This window comes from Capricornis sumatraensis, chromosome 3, assembly GCF_032405125.1.
Source record: "Capricornis sumatraensis isolate serow.1 chromosome 3, serow.2, whole genome shotgun sequence".
In the NCBI taxonomy this organism is placed as follows: Eukaryota; Metazoa; Chordata; class Mammalia; order Artiodactyla; family Bovidae; genus Capricornis; species Capricornis sumatraensis.
In genome coordinates this window covers 91,695,800-91,723,098 of record NC_091071.1, presented here as the reverse complement: position 1 = coordinate 91,723,098, position 27,299 = coordinate 91,695,800, and the positions used below count along the sequence as shown (strand labels likewise).

General features: G+C 45.0%; 1 protein-coding gene across 2 annotated transcripts in view; it reads left to right on the top strand.

The window, feature by feature from the left end:
• The window catches only part of KIF5C (kinesin family member 5C), a 147,302-nt gene that overhangs the window by 49,932 nt on the left and 70,071 nt on the right, over positions 1–27,299 (top strand). Inside the window, exons 2-4 of one of the 2 annotated variants that reach the window (XM_068967916.1) lie at positions 9,250–9,340; positions 17,411–17,484; positions 25,989–26,093. In XM_068967916.1, coding sequence (XP_068824017.1) covers positions 9,250–9,340; positions 17,411–17,484; positions 25,989–26,093 — 270 coding nt within the window. The remainder of the gene's footprint in view (positions 1–9,249; positions 9,341–17,410; positions 17,485–25,988; positions 26,094–27,299) is intronic. The other variant, XM_068967917.1, reaches the window with a different exon arrangement.

Sequence of the window (27,299 nt, the reverse complement as noted above, 5' to 3'; positions counted from 1 at the left end):
CTGAAGATAATTCCACAGAGTGAGTTTTAATCTTGCTGGGGAAATTTTTTTTTCTTCCTTTTTCTTTCTTTCTTAAAGATAGAAGAAAAATTATGTAAGTCATTGCCACTGCCCCCCCCGCCCCAACTCTGGTCACTACTCTTGGTCTCAGAAAGACCAATAATCTTGTTATTAGATAATATGCTAATAAAAATGTTAATAATCTTGTTAGATTATCTCTTTTAAAAAATTAATTTCTTTGAAGTAAAGTTGAATTACAGTGTTTTGTCAATTACTGCTATATAGCAAAGTGACTCAGTTGTATATATGTATATATACTTTTTTTCATATTCTTTTCCATTATGGCTCATCACAGGATATTGAATATAGTTTCGTGTGCTGTATAGTAGGACCTTGCTGTTTAGCCATTCTGTATATACCAGTTTGCATCTGCTAATCGCAAACTCCCAGTCCTCCACTCTCCTGCCCTGTTCCCTGTTGGCAGCTGCCAATCTATTCTCTATGTCCTTGGTTTTCTTTGTTCCATAGGCAGGTTCGTTTGTGTCATCTTTTAGATTCTACATATATCATATGGTATTTGTCTTTCTGACTTACTACACTTAGTACAATAATCTCTAATTGTATCCATGTCACTGCAAATGGCATTATTTCATTCTTCTTAAATGACTGGGGAGTATGCCATTGTATGTATGTACTACGCATGCACACACGCTAAGTCGCTTTAGTCATGTCTGACTCTTTGTGACACTATGGACTGTAGCTCTCCAGGCTGCTCTGTCTATGGGATTCTCCGGGCAAGAATACTGGAGTGGATCGCCATATCCTTCTCTAGGGGATCTTCCTGACCCAGGGATGGAACTCACGTTTCTTACATCTCCTGCACTGGTAGACGGGTTCTTCACCACTAGCGCCACCTGGAAAGCCCAACGTATGTACCATATCTTCTTTATCCATTCTTTGTCCATGGGCATTAAGGTTGTTTCGATGTCAGTGAATAGTGCTGCTGTGAACACAGGAGTGCATGTATCTTTTTAAAAAATACCTGTTTATTTATTTAGGCTCTGCTGGGTCTCAGTTGCAGCACGCACAGTCTTCAATCTTCGTTGCAGCATTCGAGATCTTAGGTTGTGGCATGTGGGACCCGCCATGCTCCTCTGCGTTGGAAGCTCCGTCTTAGCCACTGGACCACCAGGGAGTCCCTCGTGTATCTTGTTGAATTATGGTTTTGTCTGGTTATATGCCCAGAACTGAAATTGCTGGATCTATTTTTAGTTTTCTGAGGAACCTCCAAACTGTTCTCCAGAGTGGCTGTACCAGCTTACATTCCCACCGATAGTACAGGAGGGTTCCCTTTCCTCCACATCTTCTCCAGTATTGATTGTTTATAGCCCTTTTGATGATGGCCATTCTGAACAGTGTGAGGTGGCACCTCACTGTAGTTTTGATTTGCATTTCTCTAATAAGTAGCAACGCGGAACATCCTTTTATGTGCCTGTTTGCCATCTGTATTTCTTCTTTGGAGGAATGTCTCTTAGGTCTCCTGCCTATTTTGTAGTTGGGTTGTTCGTTTGTTGTTGTTGTTGTCAAGGATTACCTCTTGATTATCTCTTCTTGGGGATAATTAATTTCAGTTTCCTTCACCTTCCTTCTGGTGCTGATTTTCTAAATCTTTAAAGGGGTCTTTGCTTTCCTCTGTCTCCAGTAGTAATATTCCTTCCAGGTTGGGGTATTAATAGACAGGCCATATGGTTCATAGACACTTTGCTCCCAACAACTTGATAGGAATTCTGGTGGCTTGATTTTTTTTTTTTTTTAATTTCAACTATAAAAGTGTAAGAACCATCTGCTGTTATTTTTTTGTGTGTGATCTTGGTAAGTTATTTAGCTACACTGCTTCCATGCAGTTAGCACTGCTCCACGAAAGGCTTTCATGGCAAAGCTGGGTTACTTCATTTTCAGTTGTAATGTATGTGGAGTGTGAGTCCCACCCAGATTCCTTTCATATATTGCAGCAGCTTTGCATATCCTGCACTTAGGTTTTGGCATTTGTGTGGCTTCTGTGTTGGCTGGTTAGATGGTTTAATAGTAGGGGTCCATTTGATTGGTTGAAAATGGGTCACATAGTAATTGCTGTGGAGCAAACCAAATAGAGTAATGTGATAGAAACTGATGTCGGGGTTGGGCACAGTCGCTTTTGTTAGGGCCATGGAAGCCTTCAAAGGAGAATTTGGAGGTGATGTCTGGAAGGTGGTAAAGACAGTCAAATGAAGACCTGTGGTGAGCGCAGTGAAGATCTGCAGTGAGAGAATTCCAGGAAAAAGGAAGAGTTAAGAGCAAAGGCTCTGAGCTGAGGAATAAACAAGGTACAGAAGGAAGTCTAGCGGGCTACACTGTAATAAGATGGAGCAGAGTGCAGGGAGCTGAGGGTGGAGAGGGTCTAGTCTAATAGGAGCCACTGGGGAGTTTTAAGGGAGATGGGGTCATTTGGTTTATCGATCTCAAAAGCTCACTGTGACTGCTAAGTGAACATTGGATTGTTTGGAGCAAGAATGGAGGCAGGGAGACCGGTCAGGAGACTAAAGCTGTGGTCTTGATGAGAATGATAATGGCACGGACTGGGGTTGTGCGGTCCAGATGGTGAGAAGTGATAGAATTTGGGTTGTATTTTGGATATGGAATCTGTGGGACATAATAAATGATTTTGACCTGAGTACTAGGTGATTAGTGGTGCAGTTCTTATTCAGATATAGAGGGCTTGATGGCTCTTTTTTGGCCAGTTGAGCTTGAGATGGCTAATGGACATCAAGTGGAAATGTCCAGCAGGCGACTGACTCTATGAATCTGGAGCCTGGGCAAGATTTGAAGGCTGACATGTTCATTTGAATTATAGAGAGAAGGCTGAGGTCTGGGGCCAGACACACTGTCACTTAGAAGTCTAGAAGAGATGTCAGCAAAGGACATGGACAGAGTAGCCAGAGAAGTCTCAGAGGACCATGCGCTAAATAGATGCCTGGAAAGGAAAGTGTCTCTGGAAGGAGTAAATGGCAACCTAGTCATTCAGGCTCAAATGTTAGCACCCAGACCCATATTAATATGTAAATGCAAAAATTTATTCTGCAGCTGCAAACAGTGACAGCTGAAGCAGGCTGGGCCCACTGCCTGCCCACTGAAACCCTCAGTTATTGTGGGAGACTCTGAAACACGGAGACTCCCCCAGAAACAGGGAGACTCCCCCAGAAACAGGGAGACTCTGGTTTCCTAGGGGTCTTTGCTGCAGTCTCAACCAGGAATTGTGAGATTTTCATTCCTCTACTAAAATAACAATGATGAGTTAGTTGTTATTGTTGCTTAAATGTATACAGCTGGTACACTATGCCATAAATCAGTTCTTGAAAATAATTAGTAACTAAATTCTAATCAAGATTCTAGTTCCTCGACTTTAAGGTTCACCTAAAATAAAAGGCTATGACCAACTCAGTGTATGAAAAAGCACATAGAAATGCTTACAATTTTAACTAATTTATGCTCTGATCCTGACAAGATAAGTTTCATAACAAATCATTTTCTAAATTTTATCTGTTCTCAAAGGCAGTTTCTGTTTGGGAATTAACTTTTGCTTATGGAAAATCATTGTATTATATGTTTGTCACTTGATAAATGTGATATTATTGAAATGAGGAATTAGAGATTTCTAACCACTTCAGTATTCTTGCCTTGAGAACCCCATAAACAGTATGAAAAGGCAAAATGATAGGATACTGAAAGAGGACCTCCCCAGGTGAGTGGGTGCCCAATATGCTACTGGAGATCAGTGGAGAAATAACTCCAGAAAGAATGAAGGGATGGAGCCAAAGCAAAAACAATACCCAGCTGTGGATGTGACTGGTGATAGAAGCAAGGTCTGATGCTGTAAAGAGCAATATTGCATAGGAACATGGAATGTCAGATCCATGAATCAAGGCAAATAGAAAGTGGTCAAACGAGATGGCAAGAGTAAACGTTGACATTCTGGGAATCAGCGAACTAAAATGGACTGGAATGGGTGAATTTAACTCAGATGACCATTATATCTACTACTACGGGCAGGACTCCCTCAGAAGAAATGGAGTAGCCATCATGGTCAACAAAAGAGTCTGAAATGCAGTACTTGGATGCAGTCTCAAAAACGACAGAATGATCTCTGTTTGTTTCCAAGGCAAACCATTCAATATAACAGTAATCCAAATCTATGCCCGAACCAGTAACACTGAAGAAGCTGAAGTTGAATGGTTCTATGAAGACCTACAAGACCTTGTAGAACTAACATCCAAAAAAGATGTCCTTTTCATTATAGGGGACTGGAATGCAAAAGTAGGAAGTCAAGAAACACCTAGAGTAACAGGCAAATTTGGCTTTCGAATATGGAATGAAGGAGGGCAAAGACTAATAGAGTTTTGCCAAGAAAATGCACTGGTCATAGTAAACACTCTCTTCCAACAACACAAGAGAGAACTCTACACATGGACATCACCAGATGGTCAACACCAAAATCAGATTGATTATGTTATTTGCAGCCAAAGATGGAGAAGCTTTGTACAGTCAACAAAAATAAGACCGGGAGCTGACTGTGGCTCAGATCATGAGCTCCTTATTGCCAAATTCAGACTTAAATTGAAGAAAGTAGGGAAAACCACTAGACCATTCAGGTATGACCTAAATCAAATCCCTTATGATTATACAGTGGAAGTGAGAAATAGATATAAGGGGCTAGATCTGATAGAGTGCCTGATGAACTATGGACGGAGGTTCGTGATATTGTGCAGGAGACAGGGATCAAGACCATCCCCAAGAAAAATAAATGCAAATAAGCAAAATGGGTGTCTGAAGAGGCCTTACAAATAGCTGTGAAAAGAAGAGAAGCAAAAAGCAAAGGAGAAAAGGAAAGATATACCCATTTGAATGCAGAGTTCCAAAGAATAGCAAGGAGAGATAAGAAAGCCTTCTTCAGCGATCAATGCAAAGAAATAGAGGAAAACAACAGAATGGGAAAGACTAGAGATCTCTTCAAAAAAATTAGAGATACCAAGGGAACATTTCATGAAAAGATGGGCTCGATAAAGGACAGAAATGGTTTGGACCTAACAGAAGCAGAAGATATTAAGAAGAGTTGGCAAGAATACACAGAAGAACTCTACAAAAAAGATCTTCACGGCCAAGATAATCACGATGGTGTGATCACTCACCTAGAGCCAGACATCCTGGAATGTGAAGTCAAGTATGCCTTAGAAAGCATCACTATGAACAAAGCTAGTGGAGGTGATGAAATTCCAGTGGAGCTGTTTCAAATCCTGAAAGATGATGCTGTGAAAGTGCTGCCCTGAATATGCCAGCAAATTTGGAAAATTCAGCAGTGGCACAGGACTGGAAAAGGTCAGTTTTCATTCCAAACCCAAAGAAAGGCAATGCCAAAGAATGCTCAAACTGCCGCACAATTGCACTCATCTCTCACGCTAGTAAAGTAATGCTCAGAATTCTCCAAGCCAGGCTTCAGCATTACGTGAACTGCGAACTTCCAGATGTTCAAGCTGGTTTTGGAAAAGGTAGAGGAACCAGAGATCAAATTGCCAACGTCTGCTGGATCATGGAAAAAGCAAGAGAGTTCCAGAAAAACATCTATTTCTGCTTTATTGACTATGTCAAAGCCTTTAACTGTGTGGATCACAATAAACTGTGGAAAATTCTGAAAGAGATGGGAATACCAGACCACCTGACCTGCCTCTTGAGAAACCTCTATGTAGGTCAGGAAGCAACAGTTAGAACTGGACATGGAACAACAGACTGGTTCCAAATAGGAAAAAGAGTACGTCAAGGCTGTATATTGTCACCTGCTTTTTTAACTTCTGTGCAGAGTACATCATGAGAAACGCTGGACTGGAAGAAACACAAGCTGGAATCAAGATTGCCAGGAGAAATATCAATAACCTCAGATATGCAGATGACACCACCCTTATGGCAGAAAGTAAAGAGGAACTAAAAAGCCTCTTGATGAAAGTCAAAGTGGAGAGTGAAAAAGTTGGCTTAAAGCTCAACATTCAGAAAACGAAGATCATGGCATCTGGTCCCATCACTTCATGGGGAATAGAAGGGGAAACAGTGGAAACGGTGTCAGACTTTATATTTTTGGGCTCCAAAATCACTTCAGATGGTGATTGCAGCCATGAAATTAAAAGATGCTTACTCCTTGGAAGGAAAGTTAGGACCAACCTAGATAGCATGTTGAAAAGCAGAGACATTACTTTGCCAACAAAGGTCCATCTAGTCAAGGCTATGTTTTTTCCATTGGTCATGTACGGATGTGAGAGTTGGACTATGAAGAAAGCTGAGTGCCGAAAAATTGATGCTTTTGAACTGTGGTGTTGAAGAAGACTCTTGAGAGTCCCTTGGACTGCAAGGAGATCCAACCAGTCCGTTTTGAAGGAGATCAACCCTGGTATTTCTTTGGAAGGACTGATGCTAAAGCTGAAACTCCAGTACTTTGGCCACCTCATGAGAAGAGTTGACTCATTGGAAAAGACTCTGATGCTGGGAGGGATTGGGGGCAGGAGGAGAAGGGGACGACAGAGGATGAGATGGCTGGATGGCCTCACTGACTCGATGAGTGTGAGTTTGAGTGAACTCCGGGAGTTGGTGATGGACAGGGCGGCCTGGCGTGCTGTGGTTCATGGGATCGCAAAGAGGCAGACACGACTGAGCAACTGAACTGAACCTCTCTTAAAGTGAATGCACAATGTACCCAAGCAACATTTTAAAGGGTACACTTGGTGAGTCCTATTTTTGCACCATATACTATGATAGGTCCTTTTCCTTGCTGTGTCAAGTGCATTTTCTGTAAAACCTAAAACCGAATCATGCTGTAAAGAAGACAGTTTATTTTGGCTACTTTCATTAAGTTTGGAGGAATAATGGATTTGTTTTAAATTAAGCAGAGCTGCGTTTTCTTTCCAGAAGGTTTAGTGGATGACACATACTTAGGCAAACTCTGTAAATGTTTATGCAAACGTTCACCCTACTGACATTTAGTTGAATCTTACAAATAGGTAAATCTAGTAAGAATGTGGTGGGCTGATCACTGGCAATAGATTGTGGTGAGGAATAGTCTCTTGATTATTAAGCCAAATACTTGGTTCACTGATCAAATGAGACTCGCTGGGAACAAAGCATCAGGAAATTAACCCTTTGGATAATTTTAACAGAATGACTGGCTCTGCTCTTTGTGAAATGCAAACTTTGATGGTATCTCAAAATTCTCCATTTTCTTTTTCCCAAGACTAGGCTGGAAGTAGCTTGTCTACCTGGTTGGCACTGTCTTGTTGGCTGAAGCGCAAGCACGGCCATAACACATAGGGCCTCACTGGTGTGTGGCTTTCCCAGTCATAAAGGAGTGAGAGAAACGTTAAGCCAGTCTGACACTTGCATGCCTCCTTTTGTGTGAAGGTTATAGGATGTAACAAGCCTTGTCCTTGGATCCCTCATGAGCAGTTATCTTTTTGAGGTGTCAGACTGGCTTTGGGTGGTTCCTGGCATCCAGAGCCACATGTGGAGATGCGGGGTGAGAGTGCAGGAGGCTCTGGGCTCTCTCCTTCTCTCCCTTCGCTGCTCCTGTCCTTGCTGCCGCACGTACTTGGGGAAAATGAAGGTGAAGGGCTGCCTGGGTGGAGCGGGCTGTGGGAAGGAGGTGTTGTTGGGTAAAGTGCTGTGATGGAGGCTATCTGGGGAAAAGGCCCTGTCTGTCCTCCTCCCACCTTCCCAGAGCGTAGTGCCTGGCACAGAAACTTCCAGTAGTTGCCTGCTGAATGCTCAGAGGCAGAGAATCGGGGCTTGGGGCTTACGTAGCAGCACCACAGAACCTCTTCCCTTCCCACTGACCATTCTCAGTTGCACACAGCCCAGCACTGTGGGGCCAAATCCCAGAGCCCACACCTGGGGAACGCACGTGACTCTCTTTGTAGTGTATGTGTTAGTAGCCCTCGTCATGTCCAGCTCTCTGTGACCCCATGGACCGTGGCCCTCCAGGCTCCTCTGTCCATGGCGTTCTCCAGGCAAGAATACTGGAGTGGGGTGCCATTTCCTTCTCCGAGGGGATCTTCCCAACCCAGGGATCAAACCTGGGTCTCCTGCGTTGGCAGGTGGAATTTTTTTACCATCTGAGCCACTATTGAAGCCCTTACTTTATAGATGCCCCCCTTTTCTCCAAAGCATCAACACAGTTAAGGTACCACCTGTGCATGAGAAAAAAACACTAGAATAATCTGGGACAGAGAACAATAATATCTGGCTATTAAGAGCAGCTTCTTAAATCTGATCATGGCATCTTTCTAGTGAATAAAATCCAAGTGCGTTACAACCCTGGCTAGCTATCCGGCATGCACTGGCTCCCCGTTGCCTTTCCATCTCCTCCTGTCCACCCTTTAGGTCATGGGACCCCAACCTCTGGGATCTAATGCCTGATGATCTGAAGTGAAGCTGATGTAATAATAATAGAAATAGAATGCACGATAAATGTAATACATTTGAATCATCCCCAAACCATCCCCCACCCCCCTCCATGGTCCATGGAAAAACTGTGTTACACAAAACCAGTCCCTGGTGCCAAAAAAGTTGGAGCCCCCTGCGCTAGTTCCTTGAGCACCCCAGGCCCTTGCTGTCTGCTCCACCCTTTGCCTCTGTCATTCCTCCCATGCCTCAGCCTTCCTGAGCCTTTCAAGATCCGCTTAAGCGGTGCTGCTTCACAGAGGCCTTCATGTCCCGTCTGTCCCATTAATTTATACCCAGGCATTTTGCATTTTCCTGTGTGTTTGTTTCCTTGCTTACTAGCTATCTGTCATGCTTGATTGATGCTCTCCAGGAAGGGCTGTTTTCTGATTTGGTTAGCATCTAGTCTATGCCTGGCTCAGAAGAAGCTCTCCGTAACTAAATATTTATTTAAATAATGAATGAATGTGTCAACCAGTCTTTCATCAGAAAAAGTGCTTCAAGTAAAAAAAAAAAACAAACAACATTTTTCTTTCTCCTCTCTGATCTCAACATACAGTATACACACACACAATGAAGGTGTCGTTCATGCTATAAAATTTTCCTCATCTTGGTAAGGAATTGCCTTGACAAGTAGCATTGGTGATTTAGTGCCTATGGTCTAACTAATATTAGTGCTTTTTATTCATGAATGTCTAATGTGCTTTTTTCTTTCTTTCTTTTGTCTCTCTTTTTTAGCAAGGAAAGCCGTATGTCTTCGACAGAGTGTTGCCTCCCAGCACGACTCAAGAGCAAGTTTACAATGCTTGTGCAAAGCAAATTGTCAAAGGTAAGTGCTGTTTCTTTATTTTCTCCTGGGCCTTTCAAAATAATTGAAAATGTTAAGTGGTATTTGCAGCCTAGAAATCAATGTACCTTGACCGTAAGCAGAGGCCTGCTAATTGGAAACACTGAATTATAGCAAGCTCTGGCCCTGATTTGCTATGATGTCAGGATTTAACTCCTCGACACCTCCTTTCCAAGGAGATTTCTTTATTTCTTTTGCCACCTTTTGGGCAGAGTTGTTCTGTCACTTAGAAGCTTAAAAGCAGGGTAATATATAGTCACACTATTTTTGTAATGGCTTTAAAATATTGCTGAAGCTATAGTGCCTCCTCAGGAGAAAAACATCTATTCTGATGCTCCAGTTGTATATTTTTTGGTTGATTTATTTTGTGCATCTGTCTCTTCAGAAAGAAGATTTTTTATTTTTATTTTTAATTTTATTGGAGTATAATTGATTTGCAATACTGTGTTAGTTTCCGGTGTACAGTAAAGTGAATCTATTATATGTTCGCATATTTCCATTCTTTTTAAGCTTCTTTTCCCATCTAGGCCATTGCAGAGTTTGGAGTAGAGTTCCCTGTGCTATACAATAGGTCTTGATTAGTTTTTTTCTATATAGTAGTGTATAGGTGTCAGTAGAAATGATTTCTGAAAGTATAGTCTTCAGAAAGAAGCTTTAAATGTGGAAAATTCTTGGGCATCAAGGAATTTTCTGCAGCACCCTAAGATCACACATTACCTTGCTGGTTAGTGAGTTGTTCTTACCACTCAGCGTTCCTTAATAGTACTTTCATCTAACTCACTTTCTATCGTCCCACCCAGACCCTGACATTTGTTCTTCCACATAGGTTGCCTAAAGCCTGAATTTGTGTCTTAGAGATCAATTCTTTTTTTCTGGGACTGGCCTTGGCCCTGAAGGATTTGTGTCAAAATAACAGCAGGGAGCCAAGCAATGTACACGTTTCTCTGCCTTGCCCTTTCAAATCAGGGGCAGGACAGAGCTTGCCCTTGGGGAGCTCGCCATCTGGACAGAGCCGACAGAGCTGAAGGGGCACCTCCTGCTCCTCTGCTTTTCATCCTTGAGTGCTTGGTTTCCGATCTGAGTGCTGCAGTGAACGTGCTTTCAGATGTCTTGATGCGGCCGCTTTCATAGGTAGCACTAGATGTAAAGAGTGAAAAGTGAAAAAACAAAACCCCAAACTCCTGGTCCTATTAGATCCGCTTGTTTTTAGAAGCTGAGTTGACTAACCTAACTATTTGAAAGGCATGAAAATCAGCCCTGGTTCCTTCTGTTAGATTCATTCTGACCTGGGACACCTGCGTGGGAGACGCCTGTCAGTATGTACCATTTCTTGCTGAGGTGTATGGTTATTTATGTTCTTGTTGCAGACATCAATTCAGTTAGAAAGTCTTTACAGTAAGATTATTATAGAAAATTGAAGAGAAAAAATATGCCAGCATGTGAGATTTTTTTGAATTAATAGTTTGGGCTTGTATCTGTGGTAATTTTTGTCTTCTTTCTGCTTCTACTCTTTTGCTTCTCTGTCTAAACATATTTGCTCTTTCTGGAGTATATAGTTCTTGTTTGCTCCTAGTCAGCCCTCCTTCCCCTCTATTATCAGTCTCTTTTATATTTTTATTAAAGTAATCACATGCAAGCCAGAATTCCTTCTTTTTCTCTCCTCCTTCATTATCAGAACCAAACAGTGCTTACTGCTTGCTGTGCCAAGCACGAGGGCTATTTAAACACACACCACCCTCTCTAAGTTGACATAGCAATTAGAGATGGATGCACTCCATTCTTAAAAAGTCCTGTGATTAACAAATAGTACTAGTAACCCTTGAGTTTTTATTTACTAGATAAGTTTGGGCCGCTTTCAGTGTTTGGATTTTTTTATAATATGAAATGTCAGAAATGGACAGTCCCCAGGTCGGGGGGTTCTTGTAGACTTTCTACCTGTGGATAACTTGAGTCTCCAATAGACAGTGAGTCACAAAGAAAACCATCTAAAATAAAATCAGGCTCTGACATGATATAGTAAACAGACATTGCTTGGGCACCATAAATATAGCATCAACATATGCATTTTGTAGCAATAAAGAGTGTCTTATTCTCCCTTAAAAGGAAATTATTAGGGGCATAATGGAGACCAAATTTAACTTTTTTTTTTAATATCCACTGAAGCTGCCATGAGGGGAAGTGGCTGTGTATTTCTGTGTCAGCAAGATAAAATGTAGGTATATAAGAAAGAACTGCTTGGCACAGATTACTCAGGTACAGCTGAGGTTTCTCTGGCCATGATAAGCCTTGTTTACATCAGGAATGGAAGGTGGTGCAATGGGAATCTTTTTTTTCTAGAGGCCAAGATTTGAATCAAATGACTTCTAAAAGTCCCTTAAGTCTCTGCAGTTCATGGTAATATAGTAGATTGGTGAGCTTTCCTTTCAAGTCTGTCTAAACCCTTAAATGTTTTTGAGATCAGAGAGACTCCTTTTAACTGCACAGCTTTATTCTCTCTTGGTCCTTGCATTCCCTTCAACTTCACTGGGTTTAAAAAAATATTTTGAACATTTGATTGTAGCATCCTGGCATCTCCTACGCTCTCATCTTTGCCTGGTGTGTGTTTTTCAAAATGTCATCTGAAAGAGGGTAGAATTCTCTCCATTTCTTCTAGAAGAGGTGATAGGGTTTGTGGGTACCAGCATGGTAAATAGGAAGGTTCCTATGGATGCCCTAGGATTTAAAAACTGTGGTCAGTGGGCACTATTACTGAAGTAATCAGAGAAACTGTTTCCCCATGTACAGAAGCCACCCCTGGCATTTGCCTTCCAGATTAACTGGATGTAGATCATCCAGTGCTAGAGAAGATAGTTTCTTGTTTTCCAGTTCTAATTTCTTTAAATTGCATTCATTTGATTGTTTCTTTCATTCGTATTTCGATGTGAGTATACTAGGTATTTACCATATGGTTAAGTATTGCTAGGGGCTGAAGTCACTAAGACACCCAAGACTCTGCAGAAATCTTTGACTATAGAGAAGGAGCAGATGCTTGCATAGTTATTACTCATGTGGAGATTTTGTGCTTTAAGATGGGTGTGTGCAAAATGCTGTGGGAGCACAGAAGAAAGTCACTTGCTGCTGTTAATTTTGGTGAGTGGGGAGGGAGATTGGAGAATTAAGGAAGGCTTCTTGGAAAGGTTGGGATCTGAGGAGCATAGAATATGCAGGGCTGTACAAGCAGAAGGAACAGCAAAAAACCAAAGCCTAAAGCTTAGGGTGCAGAGTGATAAGCTCTAAAAAGTTAGGCTGGGGACCTCCGTGGTGATTTAGTGGCTAAGACTCCACTCTCCCAGTGTAGGGGGTCTGGGTTTGATCCCTGGTCAGGGAACTAGGTCCCACATGCCACAACTAAGAGTTCACATGCTGCAGATAAAAATCCTAAGTGCTCCAATGAAGACCCAAATAAACAATTAATAAATAGAAATAAATAGTAAAAAGTCAGGCAGGACCAGAGTTGGATAGAAATTGATGGACTTTTTATCCTGTAGGCTATGTGGACCCACTGAAGAGTTGTGGAATTTTTTTTTTTTTGGCCTTGTTACACAGCATGTGGGATCAGAGTTCCTTGACCAGGGATTGAACCCATAGCTCCTGCAGTGGAAGTGCGGAGTCTTGACCACTGGACCACCGGGGAAGTCTCCACTGGAGAATTTTAAGCTCAGGGATATTATCAGATCAATTTTATTATTCTATTATATATGACTTTTAAGTTCATTTATTTTGCCGCTGTTATCTGTCAGGTACTCCCTATACATTTACATATGTTACTGCATTTTAAATCTTTACGACTTTATGAGGTGTGTGAGTATTATTATTCCCATTGTACTAAAGAGGAAATTGAGGTGAAGTAGCTTGACCAGGTAGTTTAGGGACTAGTGAGGCCATGCGTTGAAACTGAGTTTGTCTGACTTGAATTTTTCTGTACTATCCTGCCCCCACGTTTCTTGTGGGCCCGTAATGAGCATTTGGTAATTATTTTATGAGTTATTCCTTTTCCGCCAGGCCATATGGACTACCTTGCAGAAAGGCAGGGGTAGAAATGGGAGTAGAGAAGGGAAAAAGGGAAAAAACAGAGACTGGGTTCCTGGGGCTGCTGGGTGACCCTGGCTGCTGCCGGTGAGGAGGCACGCTTCCATTCTGAAGACGCAGCGTGCCCTTGCCTGGGCACAGTGGCGTGGGTGCCCCCAGGTTGGCGGGCCCAGCATGCAGGCTGGCCACTGGCATTTGGCAGGATGGCTTCTGCAATCTCTGGGCACAGCCTGCTTGAGTAGTGTGGTCGGCTGGCAAGAGCCTTAGGAGTCCAAGCCAGGGGTGGCTTGTTAGCCACTACTGCCAGAGGGTCTGGTGCTACTTGTGTTTCCCTGGTAGCTCAGACAGTAAAGAACCTGCTTGCCAGTGCAGGAGACTTAAGAGACATGGGTTCGATCCCTGGGTCGGGAAGATCCCCTGGAGGGAGGGCCTGGAGAATTCCATGGATAGAGGAGCCTGGAGGGCTGCAGTCCATGGGGTTGCAAAAGAATTGGATACAACTGGGCAACTAAACAGCAACAACTGGAGCCACTGTTGGGCCACTGCTCCACCTGGAGAGATGACAGGAGGCCACGGCAGCCTCCTCAGGCACCCAAAGTGTAGCTCTGATTCTGTCCTCCCCGAATTCTTACCTGCCAGTCAATGGAACTAAGTCTTCTGCTTCAGCAAGACCTAGACTCAGAACTGGTAAAGCCTAGGGAGGGCAGCTTGACTCTGAGGCCGCACCAGGAGGCACAGAGTATTTTCAAGGACCCCACTCCCCTCCGGCTTCCTCCCGGGAGATGATAGGCCTCTTCCCGTGTGCTATGGGCTCTCTTCTGGGTTTGCTTGGCTGCTGGATGGACCTGTGCTGTGTGGGGCCCGGCTGGCCCTGTGGTGTGAGCTGAGGTCACATCACGCCAGTCCCTGTCACAAAGAAAGGTTCTGTCTAGCTGGGCTGGTCTCTGGCTTTGTGGCTGGTGTACAGAAACAGTCATCCTGTTATGACAGAGACCCTGAAACAAATGCTTTCCTCGGGCCCAGGACCTGGCCTTCAGCATGATGAAAGTGCCTCTCTGTGGGCTCTTTCTGCAGAGGCGGGCGGGTGGTGATGTGGCTCAGTGGCGGCAAGCACAGGCCTGTTCCCCTCATCTTTCCGACCTTGGCGGCTGTCCTCTGTCTCCTCGCATTTGTGGTCCAGCCTCATGTGCATTTTGGTGCTGTGCCCCTCTCTCCGTCTGTCTTCTCCCCTCATAAGCAAATGTAGATGCAACAACAAGCAATGCCCCCCACCCCCAAACCCAGAGTTTGGAAGGAAATAGAGGACACCAGGTTAGAAGAGCTTGTTTTCTTTTTAAATCACCTTCTGATTCAGAACCCAGTTGATAGAGGGTGACATCAGCCCTCTTCAACCTTGAACACCGAGATAGGTTCTCCAACAATGAATTAATTGTTACATGATTCTGAACACTTTAAAGGCTAAGTGGAGTTTGTCCTAATGGGGTTTTATGTATTCTCCTTTTCTTTAAAAAAAAATAAAAAATAAAAAGCAATTGCCCACAGTGTTGCCATAGCAGCAACAAAGAATCAGGGATTCTCCAAGAGTCTCACTTGCCCTTAGCTCCCTACCCTAAACAAGCGATGCTATCCACAAGCATTGTGTGTTTGCATGTGTGTGTCCCAGTCCTTAGCCTGAGGGAGTCTGGTGAACAGTGTGACTCACTAGGGTTTAGTGGGGGTGGATTAGATGGGGGGACTGGGAATGTCTGTGGGGCAGAATTCCGAAGCCCTCGTCCTGCCGCTTCCTGGAAGAAGCAAGCACTGGCTTTTCTGCTGTCAGCAGAGCTGGACTCTGAGCTGAGGTTTCTTCAGGGGGGCAGCTGCCTGTGGGCAGCTGCTCAGGGCCACCTCTGGGTGCAGGTGGGCGTGTGGGGTGGCCAGCGGCTCTGAGGAGGAGCAGAGGGACTGGACCTTGGCCTTGGGTCCCTTCCTCCTGTCCTAATGCCTGAGCTAATGGGTCCCAGGCTGCTTCCTCCATAGGGACTGAAAATAAGGAAGCCCTTTCAGGGTGGGGGAGAGGTTTAATTTCTGATCAGTTAGGAGCTTAGGTACTGTGATTGTGGCTGGCATTGAAATTGTCTGGAGGTGTTTGTGCCATGAACATACAAAATTTTCAAACAACATCCAAGGATAGAGACCTCTTTCTCCAAGTCCCTGAAAATATGTCACATTTGTGGTTGTGTAGAAGCTCCCACTCTGACTACTGTTTTTGACCGGAGAAACCTTTTTTCTGAGCAGGTTGGCATTTTCAAGAAGACTGAAGGTTGAACCTCCAGCCCTTACATTGTAATCTTCAAGCTTTTGCTTCCCCTGTTACCAGGGAAACCATTACCAGAAGTCAGATACGTGTGAACATTTTTCCTCTCTCAATATAGCTTGACACAAACTCTTGAGAGCTGCTATGATTAAAAAAAAAAAAAAAATCCTGCTATTTAATTTTTCTTTTTTTTAGCTTCTCGAGGGAAAATCCTACTCTCTTTTCTGATCCCAATTTACACTCCAAAGTCTCAGAGCAGTAAAACATGTATTAAAAAAATTTTTTTAGGAGACTCAACAAAACAACAAAAACTAACCACCATCATAGAACTGAGAGAGACTGAAAGAGCAAACCAACCAACCTAATCAGGGCTTGAAATAGACGGAGCTGAATACCTGCCTTGATTTTTTTTTCTTTGTACATGGCCTTGGAGAGGACACCCTCTTATAGGGCTCCTCTCCCCACCCCTCTGTGCTTTTAGGAATGAGAACTTCCTCCCTTATGTAAAGGTAGGGAGTCAGGGATATTAATCATGCATCATCCCGCTTGTCAGTGCTGTTTATGTGGGTGAAGCAGATCGAGGGAAGTGAGCACTAAATATATTTTAATCACCTCTGCTGCTTTGAAAGAATTCCCACAGATAATCGCCAGCTCATAGCTATGTCTGTCTGCCTGTCCACACGCGACCCTCCCGCCTGCCTGCCTCCCCCCACAGTCATCCCTGTGTGAGACGGAAGCAGCCTACAGCGCGTGGGGTCAGCACAGTCTGCTCCTCCTGTTGCTGCTGTTGTTTGAGTCACTAAGTCATGTCTGACTCTTGTGACCCCATGGCCTGTAGCCCGCCAGGCTCCTCTGTCCATGGGATTCTCCAGGCCAGCACACTGGAGTGGTTGTCATTTCCTCCTCCAGGGGATCTTCCCGACCCAGGGATCAAACCCACGTCTTCTGCATTGGCAGATGGATTCTTGACAGAGGAGGCACCAGGGAAGCCCCTGCGCCTTGTGTAGTTAAAAGAAATTCCCAATACTCTTGGGCTGGGGGCCGTCTTTCTAGCACAATCACTGGAGAAAAGAGGCATTAAATCTGAGTCAGGAGCCAGCTGGTTTCCAGGCTCACTGGATTGTCACTGTGTGTCTCAGTATATGGAGTGGGGCCCTGCCCAGCTCTGGACAAGCTCTGTTTCGAATGGGCTCCGGGCAGCTTCTCAAGAAACCTCCCCAAGGAACCCGCTGGGGCCAGGTTTAACCCAATCCAAATCAGATCTTCAGGAGAGAAATTCTGTGTGCACCTCACTGCAGAGACTCAGGGCATGATAATATTTCCCCCCTCGACAGATCTCAAGAGATCAACATGGAGAAGAAAATTCAAATACCTTTCTACTAAAAATAAAATACAGTGCTCGATATCTATTTTCATTTTGGTATAACCAGGAGAAAGGGTGTTCGCCTCTCCCTTTATTAATATATTCCATAGGCGTGTGAGTCCATTTATTTTTATTTTGTGGAGCCGTGGAGGCCCTCATTCCTGCTTTTATCTCACAATTCTACTTAAAATGCAGATGGAATTGAATACATCATTTGTGTGAAAAATGAGATGGGCCATTTGGAAAATGTAATTTTAAAACAGGCAACTGGCACTGGCATGCAATCAAAGTAATGAGTTACTTATAATTTTTTTCTTGCTTGCAGATGTCCTTGAGGGTTACAATGGGACGATTTTTGCGTATGGACAGACCTCGTCAGGAAAAACACACACCATGGAGGTAAGGCTTCAGTGTGCTGTTATGTGAGTCTCTGAAATGACTGAATGGAAGTGATGCTTCCTGCAGAATGTTAGGGGCATGTGGCTTTTTGACTGAGCAATAGAGATGGTTAAGGGGATGTTATGTTTGTGGTACAATTTTTGTGTATCTTTGAGGTGTTTTTAAAATAGTGGTGAGTAATAAAGTCTCAGGAGTTCACTATTAAAAAATCCTCTTTTGAAAGCTCTGTGAAAATATTAATAATAAATTCTGTTTACAACAAGCTAACCAGTGGCGTGAGTATCCCTATGGGGTGTCACCCCAATCTTGCTGAGAAAGTCTGTTGTGAAAATCATTTACTCTCTAAAGAGTCTCTGGAGAGGCGAGTCTCTTCTGAATAAATAAAAATTTGTAGGTCAGAGGTTGAAAGAAGCTGCCTTTTGGACCAAATTCAGCCCACAGACACATTTCTGTATGACCTGCAGTGTTCTGTGGTTTTTTGGTTTTTATTTGTTTGCTTTTTTACAAATTGCAGGCAGTGTTTAACATGGGAAAATTTCAAACAATCCTAAGTTGAAAATTCTTAGATTCTTACACATTTTGGTTGAAAATTCTGATGACCTAGCAACTCTGGGTGCAATTTCACCATGATACGAATGTAAGTTTCACTGGAGCAAAGCTGTTCGTTGTCTCGTTCACCTCTTTACTCACATTGCTAGTGTGTGAGACCACGGCTGTCCCATAGGAGGGCTTCGATAGACTATTTGTGAAAATGGTACCCTTGTGGTGGTTCTGGCTGACCCATGAGTGTCGGGCCAGCCCTTGTGGTCCCCTGGTCCCCTGCATGCACACTGTGAGTGAATGTTTAGCATCCTTCCCCAGAAGGTGTATCCCCAGGATACACCCCTGGTCCCCCTGTGCCCTTGAGGCTGTGCCCCCAGCTCTAATTGTCGGCCCTGGATTTCTGTGGCTCCAGGCAGTTTTCCAGACAGGGCATGCCTGCAGAAAAAATTGGCCCCTTTTACCTCTTCTTTTCCTGCTTTTTGCCATGGATTTGACTCCTAAACAACCTTTGGGGCTGGATAATTGTTCTAAAGACTGGGCCCACCTGACAGGTGAGGAGAGGTGAAGAGTGGTTATTATAAGCAACTACACAGAGGAGGTTTGGGGAATTCATCTTACAAGCAGCAGGGTAAGATGAATCCTTAATCCTTCAAGCTTAGGTTTTTCATTTATGGTCCCCTCTTGGGACTGTCACTGAGTTGGCTACTGCAGACTCGGTTTAGCTTATGAATCATTCCTACTGAAGAAGAGATTTCAAAGGCACAAGGCTAATATCCTCAGGGCTCTGGTGTTCTGCTTACACCAACTTCCAAGTGTGGGGCATGACTCTGGGGGACCTCATTCCTGTTGTGTTGACTCACTTCCCTCTGTTTCGCTGAGACAGAGGGGTTCAGAGACTGCACAGATTCAAGGAAGCCCCAGGTTTATTTGCCATCTTTTCCAAGTGGAGCAGGAATGTTCTTGGTTACCCGAGCCTTTTGGTCTCTCTTCCCTGCATCTCACATCCTTGGAAATGGGGTACAGGCATGGGTGTACCCCACGCTTCTGCTTTGGCCCCTCTCCTGCCTCTCTACCGGGCCCCAGACACTTAACCTGCTAGTCACTAGAAAAACTGCAGTGATCCATTGCCTGAGTTTCACCCACTCCAGTAGCCATGGGTAGAAACTCCTTCATAACACCTGAGAGAGAGAGAATAGCGGATGGCTTCTTATGAGGGAATCATTCCTTAGTTTTTTTGAAACTTGCCCAACTGTATACAATGCAAAAAAATGCAATATTTAAACCTTCCCCCCAAATCTTACAAAATGCTTACACTAGTGACCTTTTAAGCTTTGGGATTAATTCATCTTTGAGAAATAAATACAATGTATTTGCTAAATGGCAAAATTTTAAATTGTAAACCACCAGAGACCTGTCCCCAGAGTAGAATCTTTGTTTGTGTTGCGTGTGGGTGGCCAAGGATAGAGGTGGATGTGAGGAGATAGCAAAGAGGTGTGCCAGCCCCTTCACACTAAAATTGGAGGTGTTGCACTAAACGAGAGCCTCTCCAGCTGTCTGTGACTCACTGCGTAAACCCCGCACCCTGGGAGTGGTAACGTAGGTCTGGAGGGACTCACGGGACCTAAAAGGAACAGGATGCTGTGCGGGCGGCTCTCACAGTTGCCTGAATTCTGTTGCTGTTCCTTCCTTGTCCGTTTCAAAAGGTTGCTGGGAATGAGCTGCTTTCCTTTACTGTGACTCTGGAGGACCACATGCTTATGTCTGCAGGAGGAAGGAGTGGGGTGGATGGGGGTCCTACCCTAGTGCCTTCCCACCCCCTCCGTACTCTGCATCTGGCTCATTCTGAAGGGGGATGGTAGTTGGAGAAAAGGTAGGAAATATTTTAAACAGAGGAAAGGGGAAGCCCCACGCTGAAGTCTAGACATTGCAGGAGACCAGGAAACCCAGGGCCCTGAAATTTAAAAAAAAAAAAACACCCAACAAAACCCTGCAGGGCTCTCACCTTCTACAAGGAGGATTTTGTATATTCCGCATTACACATTGTGATCTTTTAAAAGCTCTGGGAAGGGACTGTTAATTCCGTGAATGGACAGAGCTGTCACATTTAAAAGCTGTTTTTCATTTTAATCCCCCCACCACCACCCCAGTTTGGGGTCTGGCATCCAGTGGTGATTCCATTACCTTCTATTGAGGGGAGCAAACAGATAAGCCCACATAAAATTGGAAAGATTAGCTTCTGAAGATGGTGCATTTCAGGCAGATTTTCAGCACAAATGGGAAACACTTGGCAGTGTTGGTGCTAAGCTGAGGGGACCCTCGGTGTGCTGGGACCTAGCTGGGCTCTGGTGGGCAGTGTTCAGGGGCTGATCGGAAGAGGGGTCCTGGGGTGCTGGCTGCATGAAGAGAGGGCTGGACCTCTGTTCAGAGCAGGAGGCTGGGAAGGGCTTCTCTCGCCCCGTGCCTTGCTTTTTGGCCTGCTTCTGCACACTGATTCAGATGGATGCAGACACGCTGCGTTTTTCCTGCTGCCCAAAGGGACGCCTGGAGGCCCTGCGAGGGCGCAGGCTGTCCTGCTGCGAGGAGCTGCCGAGTGGATTTTCATGAACCTGTCTGCGTGCTTGTGTGCTGACGGGCCCCCACTCTCCCTTCTTAAGTGTTTCAGGAAGCTCTGTCCTGCTTGGGAGGCTGAGGAGGCCACTGGGGCTGGAACAAAGGGAGTCTTGTTCCATGGCCAATGGCCTGGGTCTGGTTTCTGCTTTCACACGTGCTCCAAGAAGGCCACCTTCAGAAGTGGGGAAATTATACAGGATTTGAGGAAGATTATACAGGACGCAAGAATTAAAATGTCTCTTTTGCTTTCTGGGAGAAACAAGATGATGGAGTGATAATGTCCACTCGAGTTCATCCCTGATCCTTTAGCCGACTAAACTTGTCACGTTCTCCAAACCGCAGCGTGCTCTCTCAGTCCCTCCCCCATTCTCTTTCTCCTGTTTCCTCTGCCCACAGTCTCACGTCTCCTTAATCTTACTCATCCCTCAAGATCTGGCGTCTTTCAAGGAAGTCATCCCATGTCACCCCAGCTGCAAGGGATGTTTCTGTTCTCTGAGTTTCTAGAGCTCATTGCCTCTTTATTACCTTTTTTGCCTGAGGTGACTATTTATTGTTTGTGTACATATACCTTTCATTTGCAACAGAGATGCAGTGAAGACCTTTGTGGAACACCTGTCTCCTACACACACCACACAAATCCATCATCACTGCCCCACACACACACCACACACGCCTCCACACCACACACGCCTCCACACCACACACACCATACACACCACACACACCTCCACACCACACTCACCTCCACACCACACACGCCTCCACACCACACACGCCACACCCGCCTCCATACCACACCCGCCTCCACACCACACACACCACACACGCCTCCACACCACACACACCACACACACCTCCACACCACACTCACCTCCACACCACACACGCCTCCACACCACACACACCACACACGCCTCCACACCACACACACCACACACACCTCCACACCACACCTGCCTCCACACCACACACACCACACCCGCCTCCACCCCACACACACCACACATGCCTCCAAACCACACACACCTCCACACCACACACGCCTCCACACCACACACACCACACACACCTCCACACCACACTCACCTCCACACCACACACGCCTCCACACCACACACACCACACACACCTCCACACCACACCTGCCTCCACCCCACACACACCACACATGCCTCCAAACCACACACACCTCCGCACTACACACGCCTACACACCACACACACCACACACACCACACACACCTCCACACCACAGACACCTCCACACCACACACACCACACACACCACACATACCTCCACACCACACTCAGCTCCACACCACACACACCGCACACACCTCCACACCACACTCACCTCCACACCACACACACCTCCACACCACACAAATCCATCATCACTGCCCCACACACACACCACACACGCCTCCACACCACACACACCACACACACCTCCACACCACACACACCTCCACACCACACACTGCACACACCTCCACACCACACACATCTCCACACCACACACACCACACACACCACACACCTCCATACCACACTCACCTCCATACCACACACACCTCCACACCACACAAATCCATCATCACTGCCCCACACACACACCACACACGCCTCCACACCACACACACCTCCACACCACACACACCTCCACACCACACACGCCTCCACACCACACACACCACACACACCACACACGACTCCACACCACACACGCCTCCACACCACACACACCACACACGACTCCACACCACACACGCCTCCACACCACACACACCACACACACCACACACGCCTCCACACCACACACACCACACACACCACACACAACTCCACACCACACACGCCTCCACACCACACACACCACACACACCACACACGACTCCACACCACACACGCCTCCACACCACACACACCACACACACCACACACGCCTCCACACCACACACGCCTCCACACCACACACACCTCCACACCACACACGCCTCCACACCACACACGCCTCCACGCCACACACGCCTCCACGCCACACTCACCTCCACGCCACACACGCCTCCACGCCACACACGCCTCCACACCACACTCACCTCCACGCCACACTCACCTCCACACCACACACACCTCCACACCACACAAATCCATCATCACTGCCTCCCACACATACCACACACACCTCCACACCACACACACCACACACACCTCCACACCACACACACCTCCACACCACACACTGTACACACCTCCACACCACACACATCTCCACACCACACACACCTCCACACACACCACACACCTCCATACCACACTCACCTCCATACCACACACACCTCCACACCACACAAATCCATCATCACTGCCCCACACACACACCACACACGCCTGCACACCACACACACCACACACACCTCCACACCACACACACCTCCACACCACACACGCCTCCACACCACACACACCACACACACCACACACGCCTCCACACCACACACGCCTCCACACCACACACGCCTCCACACCACACACACCACACACACCACACACGCCTCCACACCACACACGCCTCCACACCACACACGCCTCCACACCACACACGTCTCCACACCGCACACACCTCCACACCACATACACCACACATACCCCACGTGGCTCCACAGCACACACCCCACACACCCCACACATACCCCACATAGCTCCACACCACACACAAACACATCTCCACACCATATACACCACACACTTTCATTCTCACCACACCACACATACCTCCACACCACACACATATCCCACACACCACATACACTACACACATTCATCCTCATCACACCTCACATTGATAGCCTTCCCCACACATCCTCATGCCTCTCACACCCACACACTGTGTACCTCACACACAACACAAATACACACACTACACAAACACACATCATACCTCACACACAACACACACTACACACCTTGTACATTGATACCACACACATACCCACACACACACACAACCCTCCACACACAGATTATTTTGGCATCCTCAGTTTACTGAACATAAAGGCCCTCACCTCTCTTGGGCTTATGAGCCAGAAGAAGGCATCCTAGCCCTTAAACCTCTGGTAGCTTTGGGTATCACTGTGTCACTGTGGGAAAGGGGGGTATTACTAGGCCTTCTCCAAACGAACACGTGGTCCTTCTTGTATGATTTTTGGGTTGAGTCTTCAGGGAGACAAAATAGGGAGTGTCGAGACTCATCCTGATTCTGACTTGGTTCACACCCTGACGAAGGCAAAAATGGGATGTCAAAACTTGTATGCACCCAGAATTAATTGGAAGATCAGTCTGTTGAAAGCAAAGGCATCTAGGGAAACAGATTTGAGTCATTATAAATGATTTCTGGATTATCAATCATTCTCCTTTGGCTGTGGGCCACTGAGGAGAAGCTGAAGTGTTGTGATGGATTATTCAAGAGCTCCAGGTTGGGGGTGGTGGAGGAGGATACTTTTTGGACTTTCTGAGTCAGATTGGCCCATTGGTGATATCTCTATTTGATAGAATAGAGATCTGTGTTTTCAGTGTAGGTACCATTTCTGCCAGCAGAGTCCACAGTCCAAAGCAGGTGGGGTCCAGTATTTTGATTTATTACATGTTTATGACGGCCAATGAGAAGTGATGGCTCAGTAATTTGGCTTTGTTTTCATTAGATATATCTGGGGTAGTAACATGTTTTAAGACTCTTCAGGTCAAATAAACCCTAGAAACTGCTTAATGAGAACGTTATTATGAGCTGAATAATAACATTGATTGTCACTAAGCCCATTATATATACTTTTCAATTTAGATTCTATAGTAATTCTATGCAGTAGATATTGTACTGAGTCCCATAAGCCCTGGAAAGAAATACTAACTGGCCATCCTGCCAGTTAGTAACAAGAGAAATACATCAAATGATTTAGGATTCTTGGCAGATGAGGCATTCCATGAGAGTACCTATTTTCCTGTTAAGAGAGCTTTGCCAGAGGCCAGAAGTGTCTGAATTCAGCTGTTCGCTTGCTTTGGACAGAGCGGATGGTCAGAAATCAGGTGCCTGAAGGACGGCTCAAAATGGAAAGCGTTCTGTGGCCCGTAGTTAGTGCCAGGGTTTGTGTGACTTCTTGCTTTTCATAACTCAGATGTTGGCTTGAAAGTCATCTGAAAGAAAAAGAGGACTTGACTGAGGAAAACAAAGCAGATCTTTCAGGTATTGGGCAGATTTGGAACAAAGATATGTGCGTCAAATTCATAAAGACTGTTGGGCATTCCTGGAAAACGAGAGAGCAAGTTGGCTTTTCTGCCAGCTCCATTTCTTCCTAGAATTTTAGAACTTCTGAAACCCAGAGTGGTCTGGGTATGCTGTTACTGACAATTGCTTTGACATGCAATCCCTGTGTTTGTGAGCTGAAAGGTTGTTCAATGTGGAACTTAAGTGTTCCTTTGGTGTGTGTAGAGAAGGCTCTCTGGAAGTTGTATGCTGAGGTCCTTTGTAAGTCTGTTGCTTTAAACACTTCTAGAACTCCTCTTGAAGAATTAGTTTCAGGTACTATGCCTATCTTTTTGAAAGTCTTTGAAACAGCAAATTCTGGATTTTGAAAATGGATTTAGTGATAATTGAGATAACAGAAACATTCATCTATCCATCCGTATATTAGGTAAAATGAATACAAGTGGGGAAAAGGGGGAAAAAAGGTATATAAGCAGATTTGTATATTAGAAACAGTCAAAATACTTGAAACAATAAAACCTTGGAAGTATAGATTTTAAAAGAAATTGATAAAATGGATTTTCTTGATTGGTTTTTAAAGTGCTACTGCAGATATTTGCAGAATCAGGTTCTTAGAAATGTTTAAGCAGTGATGATGTGAATGAAACTATGTCTATCAGCTCTTGATGTGATTTCAATAAGACAGATTAACTTGGATTTGTAGGTTCTGGTCAGTGTGTAAACATTCCAAACCAAAGCCCACATTTAGTATGTTACAGTCACACGTATAACCTCATTCATTCTCCAGCTACCTTTCTCTTCCTTCTACCCACAAGCTCACTGATCTGCTGCCCCCAGTGGCAGCAGGAGGGGATACTGTGGGCCTTCAGAGCCTGACAAAATGTGCTATCCCATGTGGGCTTGAGTTATCCTGCCAAATGTTGGTCTGTTAGCTTGTGGGGTGGATCTCCAGGAGCGCAGGCACCCTCTGTGTTCTGTTTAAGTGTCTCCCTGCTCCTGTTTAAGAAGCCCGGGTATGGTCCTTTCTCTCTCACACGCGGTGCTCAGGTACCCATCACCCTTTAGGTACCTGTGTTGTGTTTTTCACTCGCTAGGGGAAGCTACACGACCCTCAGCTCATGGGCATCATTCCAAGGATTGCACATGACATCTTTGACCATATCTATTCCATGGATGAGAACCTGGAGTTCCACATCAAGGTAAGTGCAATTGATTGAGTCCCGAGAGAAGAAACTGAGCCCCAGATTGTGTTTCTTTGCTTTCCTCTTTTTTACATGCACATAGATGATTTTATTGATTTTAAGTGACATTTCTGTGGTCAGCAGAGCCACATTTATTATTTAATGGCTTAGGCCAGTACCGAGGAAGTATTGGGATAAAGGCAAAGCCCTTTTCAGGATGGAATCATCGTGATTGTGGTCTGAGTTCTCCCCTTTACCCTGTGGATTTCTGTAGATATGACTGGCGTGTGTCCGTAATTGGGCAAGGACAGCATTTCCCAAAGTGTGTCTGGGGAACCCAGTCCCTCATATCATTACTCAGTGGGCTGCCATGGAAAAGGCTTATGTGGCCAAATTAGCTGGGAAAATGCTCTTGTTGAACAATTTAAATTTACCCCATGCTTCAGCATGCCTTTGGTTAATGCACTTGTGCACAGTGGACACGTGGTGTATCGCATTTCCCAGCTTCTTTGACTGTGGACCTACTTTTCCCTCCTTGGAGGGCGACAGGCTAGCATCTGGAGGAGCGGGTTCTGAGAAGTGCTGAGAAAGGGAACTCTTTTCCTTCTTGTTTTTGTTTTCCATACCTATGTTCTGGCTTAAATTTGAACTGAAAAAGGGAGATTTCTACTCTCTTAACTATAGCTGTTAATTCTTAACATTTGGTATGAGGGGTATATTCATTGGAACTCCTTTGTTTGCAAGTGACTGAAAGTCACTTGTTTAAGCAAATAGCGGAAGTTGTTGTAGATAAAGCATCTGACAGCGGGTGTGGGGGCGGGGAGTTGTGGAGAAGTAAGAAATCCAGGCTCTGCTTTTCCTTAAGAAAATTGTGATATGGTTCACATACGATAGATTTAACCTTTTTACAGTGTACAATTTAATGGTTCTTAGTATATTTTCCAAATTGTACAACCATGACCATTATTTATTACTCCAGTGAATACTAAGCAGATTTATTAAGTAAGTGTTTAGACAGTTACATGGAAAGTCTTACAACACATTTTAAATGAAAGGGGACTATATGATTTCCATAAAGAATTTTAGTAGCATCACCTCTGAAAGGTGAGACTACAGATGATTAGTTAAATCAAAGTTTTGTACATGTTTATCCTAGAAGGTGGTAAGAAAACTAGGCACTAAGAAGGGAAAATGCAAAATTAAACATGAATTTTGAAAAGTACA